Consider the following 18,523-nt stretch of genomic DNA (forward strand, 5'->3'; position numbering starts at 1 on the left):
GTTTCAGGACTCCTGTTTCCTTTTTAAGAGCACTAAGAGTAACCTTTCACTGTAGGAATTAGCTTTTTTTTTTTTTTTTTCCTGAGAACAGAGGAGTGAAGTCAGCTGGAATTCTAATGCCTGTCTATGATAGTCAATGTCATATGTAAGTGATATATGTCTTTAGGATCATTTTAAAATTTAAGGGGAAGGTGGTGGGGCAGTGCCACCCGAATCACTAGGAAATGAATGAGAATGAAATGCCTTTTTAGAGCTCCTTACCAGAACGGCATCGTGCGCTCTGGGCGCGTGCGCAGGGACCCTGCCGCCGAGGCTCGCCACCGCGTTCTGCTCTTCGCTCTTTGCTCTTGGTCTCTGTGGAGGAGGATTGAGGCCACTTGGTTTGTGTTGTTTTTTTTTTTCTATTTGTTTTTTATTTTTTTGGTAGGGGGATGGTGGTTTTTTTTGCAATTAGGGCCGTCAGTGGAGTTCAACCAACTGGATGTTTGGAAGTTTGCCAAGAAAGTATCATGCATATCCATAGGTGTCTATATGTGCTCAGGGGATGCCCTTGTAGGGACATTCATCATGAGTCAGTTACACTGTGGTTCAGACCGTAAGCCCTGACCAGGTGCCTCAGAGGCTGTGACCTGTTTGCTTAGAGAGTGAGTCCTCGTGTAGGTTCAGCAGTTGGAAGAAACTGGCTGGAAAATGCGAGGAAGTGGGGGGAGCTGGGCTGTGGGATGCTTAAACTGTAAGAGATCAGGATGCACGAATGTTCCCTCTTCTCTCTTCCTTGGAGTAGGTCTTCATCCTCAGGGGACCGTCCTCAGAGTGAGTGAGGGGCCTGCAAGAGGCAGAAAGCTGGGGTGCGACTGAACCCTCTCCCCCAAAACGGTCCCGGGGGGTTTTGCCGGTTGCTGCAGGGAGTGTTCGTGCGAGTTTTGCGTTTCAGAGACGTGACGCAGAGGCAGCGCAGGGAGCAGCGGGAAGGACCCGGCGTTTGTTAAGGAAGGACCTGCCAAAACCTGTCCCTTTGAGCGGGGTGGTGCCCGGGGGTGGCGGAAGGGCAGGGATAACCGTGCGCTTGTGCAGCCGGGCTCCTCCACACACCTGGAGAGCGCACAGAGCCACGGGCTTGAAGTGTCGAGCTTTTATTAGCTAGGTGTAACATCCCGATTCATTTGTGAAAACAAACTATTTCAATGCTGCTACAGGGCTCAAGAGACCTTCCATTACCTGGCTTTGCCTCAAGTAGAGGAAAGCAATGTTTGCTGAACACCCCTGTCTTTGTGCATCTTTACCGATAATATATTCCCTAAGAAGAGCAATGAATATTAGCCTTTCTTTTGTTCCCAGCCTGCTTAAGATGCCTTTAATAAATTAAAAAGGCAAATCTAGCTTCAGCTATATGCAGGTGTGGTGGTGTTGCCTTACAGCAGTAAAAAGTAGTGTGTGATAATGTGAAGTGTGTATTCCAATGCATATGTATGAGAGGCACAGAACTAAAATGATACAACTTCAATTTTCACTATTCCTAAATCCTTCTCAAACTACATAATCGCCTCTTTACCTCAATTTGGGAAGGCTGATAGCATAACACGTCCCTATTAGCATTTTTACCTCCGTGCGTATGATCTGTGTTACTGCACTTGAGCCGTTCCCATTAAAGGTGGTGCCGCGGAGCCCCAGGAACGAGGTGGAAGGAGCACGTGGAGCAAGGGAACCCGTTTCTCCCTTCAGAAAATACACCCGCAGGGCGCCGTGAGCAGAAAGGTGCCTCGGAGACACGTCCAAAAGATGGTTTGGGTGACAGGGCTTCCCGAATACTTGGCAGCAGAAATGAATGGAGAATTGCAGGGCGCTTCCAAAGCTGAAGCATGGACAAGAGGACGTTGTGCTGGAGGATGGTGCCGTCGTCGTCACCCCTGGCTGTGTTCTGGCCTGAAAGAGGCAATGGTTGGTGGCTCCTGTGTTAACTGGTTAGCCAAGGACATCGACTGGGGGCAGACACAGCCTTTTATGATCCCATCAGAGGGCCTGAAATGCTGTGTACTGCAATAGCATAAAGGTGGCTGTTAAATGGTTCCTGGCTAGTTGAAGTCTGCTTATAGGACCTCAGAAAAGCTTTGAAACTTGTGAATGATATAATGTTTATCTTCTTAACTGTGTTTTAGAAATTCCTGTTATTATTTTTATGACAATTTGCAGATTTTTGTTCTTTCCAGTTGTTTTTTGTCATGTCAAAAGACATGAAGAGAGGGTCAATGGAGGGAAAACAAATAACAAATGTAGTTGAAAAGACTTCTTGTGAAACTATTCTCTATGTGTTAATTTACTTTGAGAAAGTCACTTCAGACAAAGATAGTGTGGCTTTCGTCATTTTTTTTCCGTTGCATATGAATCAATGCAGAATAAATGCTTTCTTTTTTATTGTAAGTTTTTATTTAGTTGGAAAATAGAATGGATCTTGCAGTAACCAACTCTGCCAATGATAAAGAAAAGTCATACATGGATTTAGAAAGTAGTTTATATAGGAATGACATGAAAACTGCACTTGTCCAGACTGCTGTTCTTCAGACTTCAAATTTCTAGCTGTTCTAGATGTTTTTTTTTTTCTTCCAGCTGCTTAGAGCTAAGTGCAATTCATTTCACTAATTGTGTTACACTCAACTTTCTTGATTAGTGGTAATACATATGAAATAGTTAAAAATGTATTCTGGTTTATTGTTGGCTAGGCCTGAATTTGATTTAATATATTCAAGCACTTTAAAAAGATAGAAGGTTTATGCGGGAGGGGGAAATATTTAGTGTACGGTTTACAATGTTAAACCAAAAGGCACTTACCCAAAAGAAAGGCTTTCTACATACATGCTATTAATATTTGTGTTATTAATAAGTTAACATGTATAAACACACACCGTATTGAGAGAGAATATTAAGTTTGCAAAGTCAAGCATTGGCAAATTAAGGATGCCGAAGTTGATACAGCTTTTGGTGCATAATCCATTGGCACAGAACTTTAAACAGAAGCTGGCTGCAGCATAGTGCTCGCACTGCCTCTAGTTTGTGTCACTGTACTTATCCAAAGGTTCAGAGATACTGGAGATATGTGTCATTGATTTTGAGGGCAGGACACTGTTGTCATCCTGTTTGCTTGCTGCTCAGCAGAAGCAGTTTTGTAGGAGCAGAATAATAGTGGTGGTCCAGAATCTGGGATTCATTTTAGGCTCTCTGGCCTCTCTGGTCCTCATTTCTACTGCTTAGCTCCTCATGCAGCCTTAGGGACTACAGGGAGATCAGAAATGGGACCAGGAGCTGATGGATGGTAGTGGTTGGAGGCAGATGTTCTGCCAAAGCAGGAAGAGGAGTCTGTGTGCAGGGAGGCTCGTTCCCCCACCAGAGAGCATCCCATGTTCCCCACATGTCCCCTGAGTAAAGATGCTCTGAATGTATAGACGGCTCTGGAGACCACGTGAGCAGGCTGCTGCTCCAGAGCTGGGCAGTGTAGCAGGAATGTGTCACCTGGAGGGACAGATGGGGCTGTGGGATGCACCGAGGGCAACTGCCCTGGTTAGGGGAGTGTGTAGCTGAGCAGCGAGGGCTGGCTGGCCCTTGGGCACCCCGCTCGAGGGGAATGGAGGCCTGGCTGGTGTCAGCACGGTCTGCAGGCCCTGCCCTGCGCTCAGGCCCTCCTGGGGGCCTGCAGTGGCGAAAGCAGCTTGTGAAGTAGGTGTGAAGGATGAGCTCTGATGATGTTAGTGTGGTGTCTGTGTGCAAAGAGGGCTTAGTTTGCTTTTTATTCGTGTAGTCCTGCTAAAGGAGCAACATTCCAAAGCTAGAAAATACCAGCACTAAGGTCACTTCTTAAACATTTCCATATGTAACTATAGTGTTTCCATAGGACCTTCTATATGGTGCTTCTCCCAATATCCCCAGGTGATCCTCAGGGTCCTGGAGACAGTGCATCACAAACCCATCTTGAGTTGCAGTTGCAGGGTTTGCCTAGAGAAGAAAAGAAGATTGCAGGGAGAAGGAACTAACTCTCACAACTGTTTAGCCTTGGAAATTCTTATTCAGCCCTTACTGTGTCCCCGAATCAGTGTAGGGCTGTCTGGGACACGCACAGTAACTTCTGGGGAACAGGTTGGGGTCACTGCTTTCCTTTTATTTTTTGGTTTTGATTCCCAGTTTGAGACCATTGGAAGGATAATGAAACTTCTGAGCAAGTTCTTGTTAAGTGAGCTCTAACCTGTCTGTCCTGATTGAGTCAGGGCTTTGGGGAGAAAAAGTTTCATGATATCAAGAGAAACCAAGACCATCGTATCAAGACAGTGTATATGGAGAAGGAGGCTGACCTAAATTAGTTTGAGAGGCTTAATTCTGGTACTTTCTAATTAGATTTTATTTGAGCATCGGATTCAATGTAGTTTTTTTCTCCTAAGGCATAAGTTGTGTGTGCATATGCAATTTTGAGATTTGTCTTAATCTTGTTTTAGGGGAGTTAATAATAGCATTAATACAAGGTCAGGTGAGTATTTACTCATGTAATAGGAGTATCAAGGTGACTGTGTGTTGCCAGGAGAGAGGTGTCTTGCCTTGTTTTGAAGGGTGAGAGCAATTTGGAGTTAGCAACCTAATGGATATGTTTGCTTGCGTTAAATTGTAATTATATCATACACTAATCTTTGTGCTTTTTTTCCCCCATTTCAGATTTTGATGCATACCAAGGAGATGGTGCAAAAGGTAGTGCTGAGCATTTTTATTACACAATGACCCTTAAAGAGCACGCACATGGTGAACTTTTTTTATTCTAGGAGAATTGTAACCCAAACAGACCTGAAATCACTTCTTAGGATGCCTAGTTTACAAATGTAATCCTTCCTAATGGATTACAGCTTTTTCTTTTCCTAGCACAGATATGATCTAGCCCCTGCTTGAAGCCTGTGTTAGACTGCTGCAAGCAAATTAGCAACAGTGCTAATTAGAGTTTACTCATAGGCCTGTTACACTGTGTGTTCCCAGTGTTCTATTAAGGTTTATTTTTTGGCATCCTTTAAACTGTGTCACATGATGTTCTTTTGACTGTGTGGAGTTCAGCATGGACATGGCCATGCAATTTTTACAGCTACATTGATTCACAACCACTGAAGACATCTGGTTTTCATTTTTTCAAGATAATATGATGTCCCAGGGTGCAACTGCTGATGCTTTGCTGACATTTCTCTTTTCACCTTTTTTTCCTTGTTATGCCTTCCATACACATCTAAAGGTTTTATGTCATTCACTTTGCCTGGAGTTTGCTGCCATGTGTGCAAAGATTGCACACAATCTTTTTTTTTAAATGCACATTGGAATTGTTACTAGAATTCAAGTGAAAGTTGTTCGGAAGAGCAAAGTGGCAGTCAGGGAGAAGGAACCGAGGAGGTACTTGTGTTCCTTATTAGATGTCACTATTCATAGCGCATCAGGAGATCAGAAACACTTGTGGGCCATAGTAGCTAGATCCTTCTGGAGGAGGGAAAGCTGCCTCCCTGCAAGGGCTGCTGGCCAGGATAGGACTAACACAGAAAACGGAATTAAAGCAGAAGAAAAGGAGAGAGAAGATGGAGATATTAAGCTGCTTTTAAAAATATGAGAAAATGTGAAAGAACAACTGTCTAATCTGGGCACTTCCGTGGAATTCTCAACTGCAGTATTCGCTAGTCAGTAGTTCCAATAGATCCATAAGATCTGCTAGTTCTAAAGATCTAGTCTAGATCTAGATCTAAACTGTTAGGCATTATTATTTTTATTAAACGCAGAATGATTTCCTTGCAGTAGCATCGTATAATGACTGCAATGGAATAACTGACTGTAGCATTATCTTTCAAGCATGTTGGCTGTGTTTCTTCTGAGAATAGTCTGAACGTGTCCAGCAGTCGTCTTGAGCATCAGTGCAGTTCTTGGGCTCCAGCAGTCCAAAATTATTAATGGTTAGATTTCCAATTCTTTTATTTTTGTCGACTAGAGTTGTCCACAGACTTATTTCCTAGCTTTCATGTAGTATACATTTGAACTATTGTTAATGTGTATGCAAGTACAGGTTGTGTTTAATGTATCGATGTTTTACATTTCATTATTCTCTTTGAATCAGATAGGTCTCAGTGAAATACACAGATGTTTCAGTAAAAATCTGTTTCACATTTTTTTCAGTTTTTAAAATTTAAGTAATAATATATGAACACTGAAATTCTAGATTAAATTTTGGAAATGAGGTGGGACTTTAAAAAGATTATTTTGATTTTGTTTTTAAAAGCAGTTTGTCTCATTTAGATGAACCTTGAAGTGATTTATGGAGACACAGATTCCATTATGATAAATACAAATAGCACCAATTTGGATGAGGTCTTCAAGTTAGGGAATAAGGTAAGGATCTCTTCTTTTTTTCCTAAAGATTTCCTACAGGTCTGTGTTATAATGCTTGTGGAAGGAGAGAAATTATGTCATCTTCCGCCTGAATTTTCTCATCTATTGTCTGGTCTCATAGATTTCCAGTTGACATTGTCTCCCTTCCCCCAATATTTATATCTGTGTCCCTTTTTGTTATTACTCCGCACGATTTTGTATGTTTCTCGCTTTCCATGCAACTTTCTAATTCAAATTTCCCAATATGTTCAGTCCTGTTCTGGTGCTGTTTTTAAGCTCTTCATTAGAATAATGTAAACATTCAACAAACAAAAATGTTTAGTGGAATTGTTTGGCTATTTCGGTTTTATGAACTGAATATAAACCTAGCAGATAGTATTGCCCTCATAATTTACAAATATGCAAGGGATTAAAAATAGTCTAAGGACAGACCCAGATTATTAGAAGTGCAGATTTCTCTAATAAGAAAAACAAAAGGATAACTGAGAAAATTGAAGTCTGAAGTGCATGCGCATAAGGAAATTTTTTTGGTTAAAAATGGTAGTGTGAGCCCAAAGCTACACTCAAAAAGAGAGAGTTTTTATGCTGGAAATATTGCTCCTGTCTTGGTAAGGGTGTGCAGTGTATGGATGATGAATTTTATATGAAAAACTTAGAAATGGAAGAAGAGGATAATTCATATTTGGTAGTCTGTGAAAAGAGAACTGGGAATAATGAAGGAATGAGAATGAATAAGGAGATTAATGAAAGTCAAGAGGGAAAGAAAATGCTAGAGGAAAGAAAGTGGAGAGTGGAACACACGATGACCGAGGACAGGAAGAGGAGCACTGAGGAATCAAAAAATGTTCAGAGGAAGAAACATTTAAAAAAAAGTATGAAGAAAGAAAAAGGGAGGTGGGAAACTTTCAATAAAGTCGGTAGGTGGGACACTTGTAAACTGGAAGTTTGCTGTTTAATGTACATGCAGTTTTGCAATGTTACATTTCTGTGTTTTTAGAATAAAAGTAAAAAGGATGTAGCAGGTTTACATCTGGTACTGTACTAAGGTAATATTTTGACTATCATTTCAAGCTTTTGTATGTGGGTAATATGTAGAGAAATAGCAACTTTCTCTTGGAGAATTTGGGCTATAGAAACTTTTTTTTCCTTCCGACATAGACACACGGTTCTGGTCTGTACTTAAAGCTCACGCTGCCCCTTAAGGAGAAAAAAAGGTGCTGTTGTAAAGAATTGCAAGCACCCGTTTTTTATAAAAGCAGTTTCAGTATCTGCCTAAGTGACTGCCTTTTATCTCTTCCTACTCAGTGGATCCTTGCCTTGAAGTTGGGGGAGACTTGCTCAGTTGATGTAAGAGGCTAGATGAAGTAGCTCTCAATAAAAAGAGCAGGAGTCAGTGATCTGCAAGCTCCTGTTCAGTCCCGGGTTTGTCCTATGTACTTAACTTTCTTGGGGAAATGTATATTTATGCCACACTGTAAATCCTTAAGAAGCCAATGGGAGAACCTTAACTTTAAAAGTAGCTCCTACTTGCTGTTTTGTACTTGATTTCACTGTTAATGTCATCTGCCAAACCTCTAAAATACATATGTGAACACACAGTGCATATTGCTACTTGTTTTAAATTTCAGAAGGATAACCTTCATGATGAAAGCTAAATGTATCCAGATTTGTTAAGGTGTTGTGCTTGTCTTTAATGTTCTGCATTCACAGATCAAAAGTGAAGTGAACAAGCTCTATAAATTGCTGGAGATTGATATTGATGGAGTCTTTAAGTCCTTACTACTGTTAAAGAAGAAGAAATACGCTGCTCTGACAGTGGAACCAACTGGAGATGGGAAATACGTAACTAAACAAGAACTGAAAGGGCTGGACATAGTCCGGAGAGACTGGTGTGATCTTGCAAAAGAAACTGGAAAGTGAGTGTCCTTTTTGCTCACGGTGTCTGTTTTAAACAGTCGTAGGTTCCTGTTCCTCAGAGGTGGGTGCAGGAGCCCCTGGGCAGCCCTGAGCACCCTCTCGTGACCGGTCAGCATCGGGGGCGCTTCTGAGGGCACGAGCAGAGAAAAAGACCCCTTCCCCAAAGACCTCATGCCCTGTTGTTTGCATGAGACCCTCCTGATATTTCGTTGTCAGGATGGTGTGCTCCTTTGATGATCATGTGATTAATTATCAGTGTGCAGAGCATTTTCATGCTAAACTTCAATAGGGATAATGCACTAGTGAAAGAAAAATGGGATGAGTGGAGAGGTGGTCATCTGGAGGCTGACTGATTTTGTGTTACATGCAGCCTCTTTAAAACTTAGCTTAAATAAACGGTGGTCCAAAAGTATTTGGAAATGGATGCGTCTTTACATTTGCAGTAATCCTCCACGCTCTTGCTTACTGTTCTTAAGATTTGCATTTTCTAAGAAAAGATGCATCATAATAGAAGCAAATTTTTCCAAGTTAGGAATGTATTAGTAATTAAAGCTATACAAATGCTTGAGAGTGTTCTTTAGTGACTAACTCTTCTGCAGCTGGCAGACCTTCTAACCACATTTTACAGAAATAGTCAAGGCTCTGCTTACTTTAACTTTACATTCTCCTCCTCCTCCTCTCCCTTTCCCCCATAAATCTTAGATACCTGCTGTGGAATAATAACATAGGAACGGTAACATGGAGCAAAAATTAGAAACCAGTTGGTTTAATCAGTTTCAAGTTATTGTTTAGTATTTGAACTATTTGCAGTCATTTATTTTTGGTTAAAAAAGCTAAACACAACATTAAATATTTGATAGATTTGTTTAACTTTTGGATTAGTGTCCATACTCAGATTCTTTATTTAATTTCTAGAGATACCCAGGAGAAGACACAAATGTGTTTACCAAAAGGGTTTTGTTTTATATATTTTAAGCTTTTTGTATTTCTGAACTCTCCTTTACAGCTATGTCATTGGTCAGATTCTTTCTGACCAGTCTCGAGACGTAATTGTGGAAAATATTCAAAGGCGGCTGATAGAAATTGGAGAAAATGTCATCAATGGCCAGATCCCAATAAATCAGTTTGAAATAAATAAGGTAAAGGGCTCATTCCCTTCTTCCAGCCTTGCTATTTGCAAAATGTACTTTATTTAAAGTGTGTTGTTGTGCTGTTTTTTTGTTTATTTGTGCACTGAGTTCAGACAAAAGATAATTAATCATCCACAATTTCCTTGAATGTCTGAAGATGTTTCTACACGGCTTTCTTGAAACTTTTATTATCAATGATCTGGGAACAGCCCAGTTCCTAAGTATACTCACTGCAGGTTAAATCTTTTTAAACATGAAGCATCAGGAGTGGGTAAGTGGCAAATAATTCTGGTGTGGATCTATATAGTTTCAACCATTTGAGCTCTGTAAACTGAAAGAAGTTCAAAAATGTTGTCCTGAATCTGGATGGGATGCATTTGTGTGGTAGTTGGGCCAGTGGGGAGACTAAAGGGTTGATTAGACAAAATGAATCTCTCTTTCAGAAAAACACATGATTTGCATGTATGTTAATTGTTTTGTTCTCCTCTGGAAGGTCATCTTAATTTTTAATGAATCCTCAATGGAACCTGTATTTGGCTAGCTAGGAGTGTCTCATCAGGAAAGTGTATACTATATGACCCTTACACTCTTCTAATAAAATAGGTTTTTCGTAAGGTTTTTTTTCCATCCAAGTCCCTTCGTATTGTGGGCCAGCCTTTAAGACTGTTCTTTAAGACTGCGTTGATGAATCAGTTAAGAAATATCTTCAAGTTGTCATTATTAATATTAGAGTAATCATTGATTTTTGTGGCTTATTTAAAAATTTGTCAACCATTTCTTAGAGTGTTCTGAGTGTAAATATTCTAACAGTGCTTACTATCTCAATAAAGTATACATATGTAATAGCTTTCATTTTAAATACTGAATATTCTTGCATTTTACTACATTGGAAATAATAAAATTATGTATTTCACTATTAAATGCTTAAGTTGTTTTTAAGAATTGGAATGATGATAAATATTTAAAAATAGCATTTTAATGACTGGAAAGAATTTAGTGAAATCCCAGTGTATGGAATATACTGGGATATACTAAATATAGAAATATTTTAATCCAGATGTATCCCCTTTTAACACAGCTTTTTAAATACACTTAACTACTTGTTACTCAGACCCACTTTATGATCTGAACTCGTGCAATGATTTCTGGCCATGTTTTTTTATTTTGCACGCTATTTCCAGCTACAATTTATTTCCATTTTAAAACAGTTACAATATATCTGTAACTCTTACAGCCTTCCATGTGTTTTGTTACAGCCTCTTGCATCCTCTCCTTTTATTAATAAAAATATTTAAAGAATAAGGACTGTGACCTAGGTCTTAATGTCTGGGAAATACATTTATTAAAATCTCTGCTTGTTATTTTTGTCATACTGCGAATATAATTACGATTGAAGGCAGCTACTAGGCAGTCTTGTCTTCTACTGTTCTAAGTTGTCCATCATTTGAGTAAAATACTTTTCTCTAAGTTATTTTTTTGTTTTCTCTTTTGATCTCTTAGGCATTGACAAAAGATCCACAGGATTATCCTGACAAAAAAAGCCTGCCACATGTGCATGTTGCCATGTGGATAAACTCTCAAGGAGGCCGAAAGGTGAAGGCAGGGGATACAGTCTCATATATCATTTGTCAGGTAAAAATGTGTTTATTTATAGCTAAATACTATTATTGTTTTAAGAGATGGCAAAGAAAGGCAGCTCAACTGCTTAAAAATATTTTGACATATCTTTACAGTGATGTTATGCTATATTTTAAAATAGCCTGCTTTCTGTATTAAATTCATGCAGCTCCACAGGGTCAGAAGGTATCAGCTGAGTTTATATAACCATTCCCGTGCGGTAGCTGATAACATTTCCCTGATTTAAATTCTTTTCGGAACCAGAAGTTATTTTTAAAGAAAACATCTGATCTTAATTTATACGGGAAAAAAGTTCTGGTCATGAAGAAACTGTCATTCTTGGAAAGCTACGTTGTGATTATGCATTTGTCATTGTTATTGCCAGTCTCAGCATTTGTATTTTCAATTCCTACTTATTGGATCTGGCAGTACGTCTGTCTGCTAGGCTGAAGAATTTGAGGAGCCCTCTGTTTTCAGATTTTTATCCTGTAAATGCTTTTGAAACTTAGGTAAATGATGTCATCTGAGTGACAGCTGGAACAGCAAAGTGGCTGCTTTTCTTTGTACCTCTTGCATCAAGACATATTTTCCTTCTTTCTGCACTATTGCCAATTTTTGAGTGTTTTCTTTTCACACAAATTGGATGTGTTTTGTACATATGCTACTGTATCAGTGTCAAATATGGATTTACAACAGTTAAATTTTACTGAAACTTTCTTGTTGGTACATTTGAGAAATGTTTTTGGCTACAACTCCATACTACTAATTAATATGCCAGCAGGTAAGTATTCAACATTGTTTTTCTTCCCCAAAGATGTAATCAGAAAACCCCAGGAATATCAACTGGTTCAGAATAAAATTCTAGTTGCTAGACCCTTGCCTAGATGCTCCTTCTCCCTCTTCCCCCAAATCCCAGCAAGATTCCCCTTCAATGCAATACTGCATGGCACATTCTGCAAGTCTTGGGGGAAGAGCCTGATATCTAGTCCCGTTGCTTCTCTCTGAAATTAAGCTGCTAGAAGTTCAGAAATGCAGTTATGAACATGGTATAAGTGTGTTTTGGAGGTGTGCTTGAGAGGGAGGAAGGCAGCACACTTGCATGTGAGTACAAAGGGATTGCAGCACCCCTTGGCTACATAAAGTTAAACTTTCAGCACAAAGTTGCATATCTCACTATCATTTAACAAGTCTCTCTTTCCAGCCATTACTCCACGGCGTGTTCATTACTCTGATCTTGAGTATAAACTCAAGACAAGTTTAAATTCAAGGAGTATAATCTCCTCAAGAAATTTTCTACCATTGGTTGATGAATGCTCATTCAGAAGCATGCAAAACAACTTGGGGAGAGTCTGGAGTTTGTTTTTTTGATGGCAAGTTCTTTCTGTCAGCAGTGTCTTTCCTTTCATCAGGACAGGCTGGCTTGCTTTCTTTCAGCTGGTCTGTCACCTGAGGAAGCTCTGCAGGGAACAGTTGTAGAATTATTCTGAGGTTGCTTTCCAATAAATTAAGCTTTCCAATAAATGAGCCAACATTTTCTCCTACAAATTTCTCTGCCTGTTGGTAAACTTTGCTGGTCCTGGAAAATACAGTTGTCATAGGGAAAAAACCAAGAAGCCTTTTAGTTTCATTCGATATCAGGGCAGTGCTCGGGTCATCCTACCATGTGCTTGACCATCTGCTTCATACCCAGCAGTTTCTTCTAAAAGGACAAAAGGAGAGGAAAAGAAGGCAGGTGACACGTGGGCTGGACATGGCTGCGTTGCTGGCTCACGTGCGATGCGGGAATGCTCAGGAGGAGGAAGCGGTGAATATTCCAAAACTTCTGGTGCTTGGGTTTTGGGTGTTTGATGTAACCGTCTTTTCAAATTTTAAACGTTTTTGGAAAGCATGCACAACTTGATAGTACATACAGGCATGAGCAATTTATATATTGTTATCTCAAAAATACATCCCATAATTTGGATTTGCTATAAAAGATAATGGCAGTTTGGATAAGATGTACCCCTGCTTATGTCAAACTGTTAGGCTTGTAACATCTACAGTGGATCACTGTTTCATCTCCTTCATCTTTGAAACCTGAAAGTATATTATTTTCTTTTATATTAATCTGGAGTTCTGAAGTTTGGCATGAAGAAACTGCCCAGACTTAGGGAGCTGGTGGTGGGAATGACTGCGCAGCAGCACAATGCAAGAGAAGAATGGACTTGTTGAAAGAAGGAAGCTGAAGGAATCGCATTACAATTATTTTTGCAAAGCAGCTGGTTGAGCTGAATAGTCCTAAATTAATTTTGTTCTGAATACTAAGTTGTGTGAAAGGAGTAGGAGGGACCAATGGCATGTCGTCTGTCTTTATTAGTGATGGGTTCTCAGTCGATGGTTGCTGACCCTGTTGACGCCAGTGTCTTGTCTTAACTGAAGAATAAAGGTGTTACATGCTAATGCATATGAGTTTTATTTTGATTTTAAAAGGGGGAGGAAAAAGAGACTATACTTAAGAACTTGAGGAAAAGCTGATTTGATACTCACTCCCAAACCACTCCCCAGTTAATATTTACTTTTATCACTGAATGCTTACGAAGTTACTACTTTAAAGTTTTAGCAAGCATTGAAAATAAAATTTCCTTGTGTAGTGATGGACTGGGAACGGTACTTTAGAGATTTAATTAATTATATTTTCTGGAAGAATGCAATCTGTTTAGAGCTGAAACGTAATTCCTTCATCAGTGCTATTTTTTATTTCAAATATCACTTTCCCGAATTGACTTCTCTTCATGTTCCTCTCTGTGGTGAAGATTTGATATCGGCTCTGAGCCGAGGAGTAGTGTTCCTCTTTTGCCTCGTGAGGTCACCAAGTGTTTCTTTCAGTATTTTCACTCTTTCAAATTGATAATATTGTCTCTGACGTTTATTTGCATGCCAATAACTGCTAGTCCTCTCTGACTGCTCATTTTATTTGTTTCTGTATAGAATCTAAGAATATCGGTTTCCTAGCAAAACAGATCCAGTTTTGATATCCAGTACTTGGAATTTGCTTGTTTTATAAAATGATAATGTTAGTTTAATACAAAATGAATACAAAATGCCTGCCTTCTGCATATTTTTAGCTGGGCTGATAGTTACAATGTGTTTTCATTGTGCATTTCAGAATTGACAGATGGGACTGTTTACTCTGTCTACTCTTACTGATTTGCACATGTAGGCTGCAATAATACAAGCTGGATTTACATTCTTGAACTTGCTAGTTGATGCCAGTAACAGCGATGCAAATTTTTACTACTGTTGGATTCGTATTGGATGTATAATAAATCAACCAAGAAAAAGCAATTGTGTAACATCTTTGCCTTAAAATAATACATGATGCTTGAACCATAATCCTTCGTATATAGACTTACTGTGGATTTTACTTTTTTCACACTATTTTCTATGTGTCTCCTTTCTCAGGATGGATCAAATCTGAGTGCCAGCCAGCGAGCATATGCTCCAGAACAGTTGCAAAAACAAGACAATCTTATTGTTGATACTCAGTACTATCTATCACAGCAAATACATCCAGTAGTTGCTAGAATATGTGAGCCTATAGAGGGAATTGACTCTGTTCTTATTGCAACGTGGTTAGGTAAGTATTCTAAATTCAGTTTATTTAAAGAGTTTCAAAAGACGATGTGAGAAGCTTTAATGCATGTTTCTTAACAAAAATGTTTCCCAAAATCAGTCTTCCTAGAATGAAGGATTACTTGTTATGCTGTCAGTAGAAAGCAGCTTGCATTGTGAGTTTGTTTATATGACATAGCAGAATAACACTTTTCAGAAGGTGCTCATTAAGATGTTATAAACCTTATTCAGGATTTGAAAAAAAAAATACTGTTCATAAATGACATTACTCTTGCATGTCAGATTTTCTTAAGTTCTGAAGTACCATGTAGTCCTGGAGCATGCAGGCTCTAGCATCTTCCCAGCGAGAAAACAGTCATACTTATAATGAAAGGGTGCAGATTTTTAGTAGTGGGTCAGTGTAAAGAGTTTTTATCTCTAGAATTGACCTGCTATATTAAAAAAAAAAAAGCCCTAGTAATGAGTATTCTTTTCTCCAGAGGGGGTAGGCAAGTGGTTCCCACTCCCCAACAACCCTCTTTCTTCTCCCCTTCCTCCCTCCTTTCCACTCCCTCCCCCGTAAAAAGAAAGAGGAAGTCCTGTAAGAAGATAACTAGTGCTAGTGGCCGCAGACTTGCCAGTTTTGATTCAGCCAGTATTTATTCAAATGAAGAGTGTGGAAATGCTCCTCTTTGGAAATTTTCTTACCCAAGTCTTAGTGCCTTCATGTCTTTCCCATTCCTAAGGCTTCTTTTTTAGAAAGAGGTATATACATGCCGAAAAATATCAAATGGTTCAGATTCAGGAACTTTCTCTGGACATATTATGCTATTTCTGTAATTTGGTGTAGCATTGTTTTTTCCATGAAAATGTACAGACATGATCTTCTTGATGAGCAGAAACTTTGTGATTTGCATCCTAAATCGCGTCCCTTACCACTTATAACTGTGTGACCCAGGGATAGTAACATGGCTTAACAACGTGGAAAATGTTAAGCCTGCTGCTTGCTGAGTTCTTGAAAAGACTTTTTTCTCCCACAAGAAAATTATATATTTAGAGTTCCATGGTGTCAGTTTATCAGTTTAATAATCTCCTGCTTTGATGTTACGTGCATGTCCATCACAGTGCAGACTTGCAGAAATGCTTTTGTTCATAGACTTTGGAATGGTTGGAAGAAGAGTAACATTTGGGTGCAGGTGTTGACCAAGACCCAAGAAGCGGTCATTTAACTGGCACTATGTGACCTGGCAGAATGGTCCACCTGAGCCAAAGGTTCAGCTCATGGTGGGTTCAGATTTGCATTTAATGCATGGAGATGAAAGGTCCTCCCTTGTTGCTTCTCAAGAAGGGTGATTTCCATTAAAGTTCCATTAGAGATTTTTTAAAAAAATAAATAAATGGAGGAGAGCTTTGATTTTTGTGGGAGGATGAGCACGGACAGGATTGCATCTCTGCAAGGCTGTTCCGGGGAGACACTGGATGTTGCACTGCATGTCCAAGAAGCAGCACTTGGAGGAGGTGTCAGTCTCACCTCCACACACAGGCTGACTAGGTGAGTCTGGTTATTTGGCCCAGCATCAATATTCAACCTCCCATTGATGCCAGAGAGCACCATGAGGCTCATCAAGCCAAAAAAGTCAAGTACTCTTGGTTTAGACAAAGCAGTTTGAAACAGAGGTAAACTTGTAGTTTGTTTGGGTAAAAGACTTGTGATTTCTGAAGCTAATTGATTTCTTGCAGAGATTTAGTTTTTTAGATTTAGGCTAGAATTCAGAGTTATTCCTCTTTCACAACAGGCCAGGTGTTCAGGAAAGGCTAACTCCCGATAGGCATCTAAATTAAGTGCCCACATCTTAAGAACTGTATGCCCCTTGGTAGCATTCACTGTTGGCAAATGCCTGTGCTGCTTTTTTGCACGGTAGTGTGTTCAAGATGAAAATTTACTTTTTGCTCTCTAATGGCATTATGCAGCTGAGAGTTTATTAATAGTATGCAATTGTTAGTCGGAAAGCTGTATGTATATATTACAATCTGAGATCTGCAATATGTTCAGTTTGACCTTGCTGTGCTATGAAAATATTACTTCCTTCTCTACCTTTGTTTTCTTGGGAATGTTTACATTAAGTCTGCTAGTAGTCAGGTCTTTTTTTAAAAACTGTTTTATCTATTCTTTTCTTCTCCTTTTAATCAGAGTTGAACATGAATAGTTGCAGATTTTTATAACTTTTTTTCTTAATATTGGAGAGGTAATCAAGTATATTTGTCTCAAAGGAATTGAAAATAGCTCTAAGTGTACAAGATGTCTGAGCCCATTGCTTTAAAGGAAGAATACAAAACGATTTTCCTGTTTGCTTTAGTTGGGCTTTTTTTTTGCTTAATATTTTCATCAGGTAATGCAGCCAAATCCCAGTTGTTTTTCCTGTCCTCTTAAAAAGAGATTTGTTTTCTGTTCGGAAGAAAGCTTCTGTTCTGAAGGGTATGAGAAGTACCATATTGATGGACTCAAACATGGTTGCTTCCTTGCTGAGAGTTTCCTCCTCTGATTTGTTATGTGGAGTGTATGTCTGTTTAGGATTAGATATACAGAATGGTTGTAGAAAGAAATCTGTCAGATCCATATTTTAAAGAATCTCTTTATTAGGTAAACGTTTCATTACCATGTCACCTCAGTAGTCCAAGCAGATAAAATTGAGTTCTGCTTAGTGAAGCTTGGTTTATATTAAGATAAGCAAAAGCATTTTTTTCCTTGTCCATGCTCCAAGTAAATTATTTTAACTAATCTATTTTAGACGCTCAAGAACAAAAGCAAATAACGGCACCTAAAAATTGCAGAGAGCTCTTCAAGTATCACATTTGTTCACCACAGAATCAAGCTGAAAATTGTCTTTTGTCTTTGGACTTTGTAGGAAGTCTGCCTGGCCTTTGAGAGATGAAAATTCATTGTTCCTAAAAATGAGAACCTCACAGGCGTAATTTTTCATTCATTGTCTTTTATCTTGAAGTTCTTGAGGGGGAAAAATACATTGACAAGATGAGGCTTGTCAAGGTTTCTGATAGGAGGATGTGCAGTCAATAGACCTGATAGACTTTTGGAGGCCTTGCTTGCTTCATCCTGAAACTACTTAAAAAAAAAAAAAAAAAAAGTACTTGCAAAACTCTTCTCTTAATATAAAGAAGTAAGGGTTTTGAGATTTTGAGAGGGTTTTTTTTCTTTCTCTGAGGTTGGGGGATGTGGTGGTGCAATATAAATATTACTGGCTATTGTCTTCCCTTCTCCCCCCCCCCCTTTCTTTTTTTCGCTGTGTTCTCAAAAATACCCAAGCACCATGGAGGCAGGGTCATCTAAGCCTGGGATTTTTGTAGTTGTTATGTAGCGCATCTTTCTCCCCAAATTGCAGAAGATGCTGGCCACAGAAAAGGAGTTTTCTCCTTGATTGTGCCAATGTCTCTGGAAAGAGAGATATTACCGCTTTAGGGAGCCGTCTGTAGGTGCTCTGTAAATTGTCTGACGTTTAGGCATTTCTTAGGAAGGTCATCCAGTGTTTGGGAGCTCGTCCTGGTTAGTCCTGCTTCCTGCTCAGCCATGTCAATAGGAGCACTTCCAGCCCTGCCAGTGGGCTTCTGTCAATGCCCTTAGTAAGGAAAGCCTGCCCACCTGAAGGTTACCGCTTTTTTTCAGGGGGGATTTTTTTTCCTTAGAGAGTATTTTAATTGGTGTCATTAATAGTAGCAGCTACCTACCCAGGCTAACTCTTTCTAGAGGAACTGGAGTAGCTGTGGTCTCCTCACAGCATGCGAGTTATCTAAGGTTTCTTTGCGTTCTTTTGTTAATTCTGTCACGTTACGCAGTGAGGCGAGAACAGAGTGACAAAACTGAAGAT

The 18,523-nt window shown here is 39.4% G+C and overlaps 1 protein-coding gene across 1 annotated transcript in view; it reads left to right on the forward strand.

The window, feature by feature from the left end:
* The window catches only part of POLA1 (DNA polymerase alpha 1, catalytic subunit), a 193,280-nt gene that overhangs the window by 63,352 nt on the left and 111,405 nt on the right, over positions 1-18,523 (forward strand). The window contains exons 26-31 of the mRNA XM_088532762.1: positions 4,693-4,725; positions 6,295-6,387; positions 8,098-8,303; positions 9,311-9,443; positions 10,935-11,066; positions 14,493-14,667. Coding sequence (XP_088388888.1) covers positions 4,693-4,725; positions 6,295-6,387; positions 8,098-8,303; positions 9,311-9,443; positions 10,935-11,066; positions 14,493-14,667 — 772 coding nt within the window. The remainder of the gene's footprint in view (positions 1-4,692; positions 4,726-6,294; positions 6,388-8,097; positions 8,304-9,310; positions 9,444-10,934; positions 11,067-14,492; positions 14,668-18,523) is intronic.

Source organism: Tinamus guttatus, unplaced genomic scaffold, assembly GCF_059628265.1.
Source record: "Tinamus guttatus ecotype Peru unplaced genomic scaffold, ASM5962826v1 Tinamus_guttatus_pri_ptg000470l, whole genome shotgun sequence".
Taxonomy (NCBI): domain Eukaryota; kingdom Metazoa; phylum Chordata; class Aves; order Tinamiformes; family Tinamidae; genus Tinamus; species Tinamus guttatus.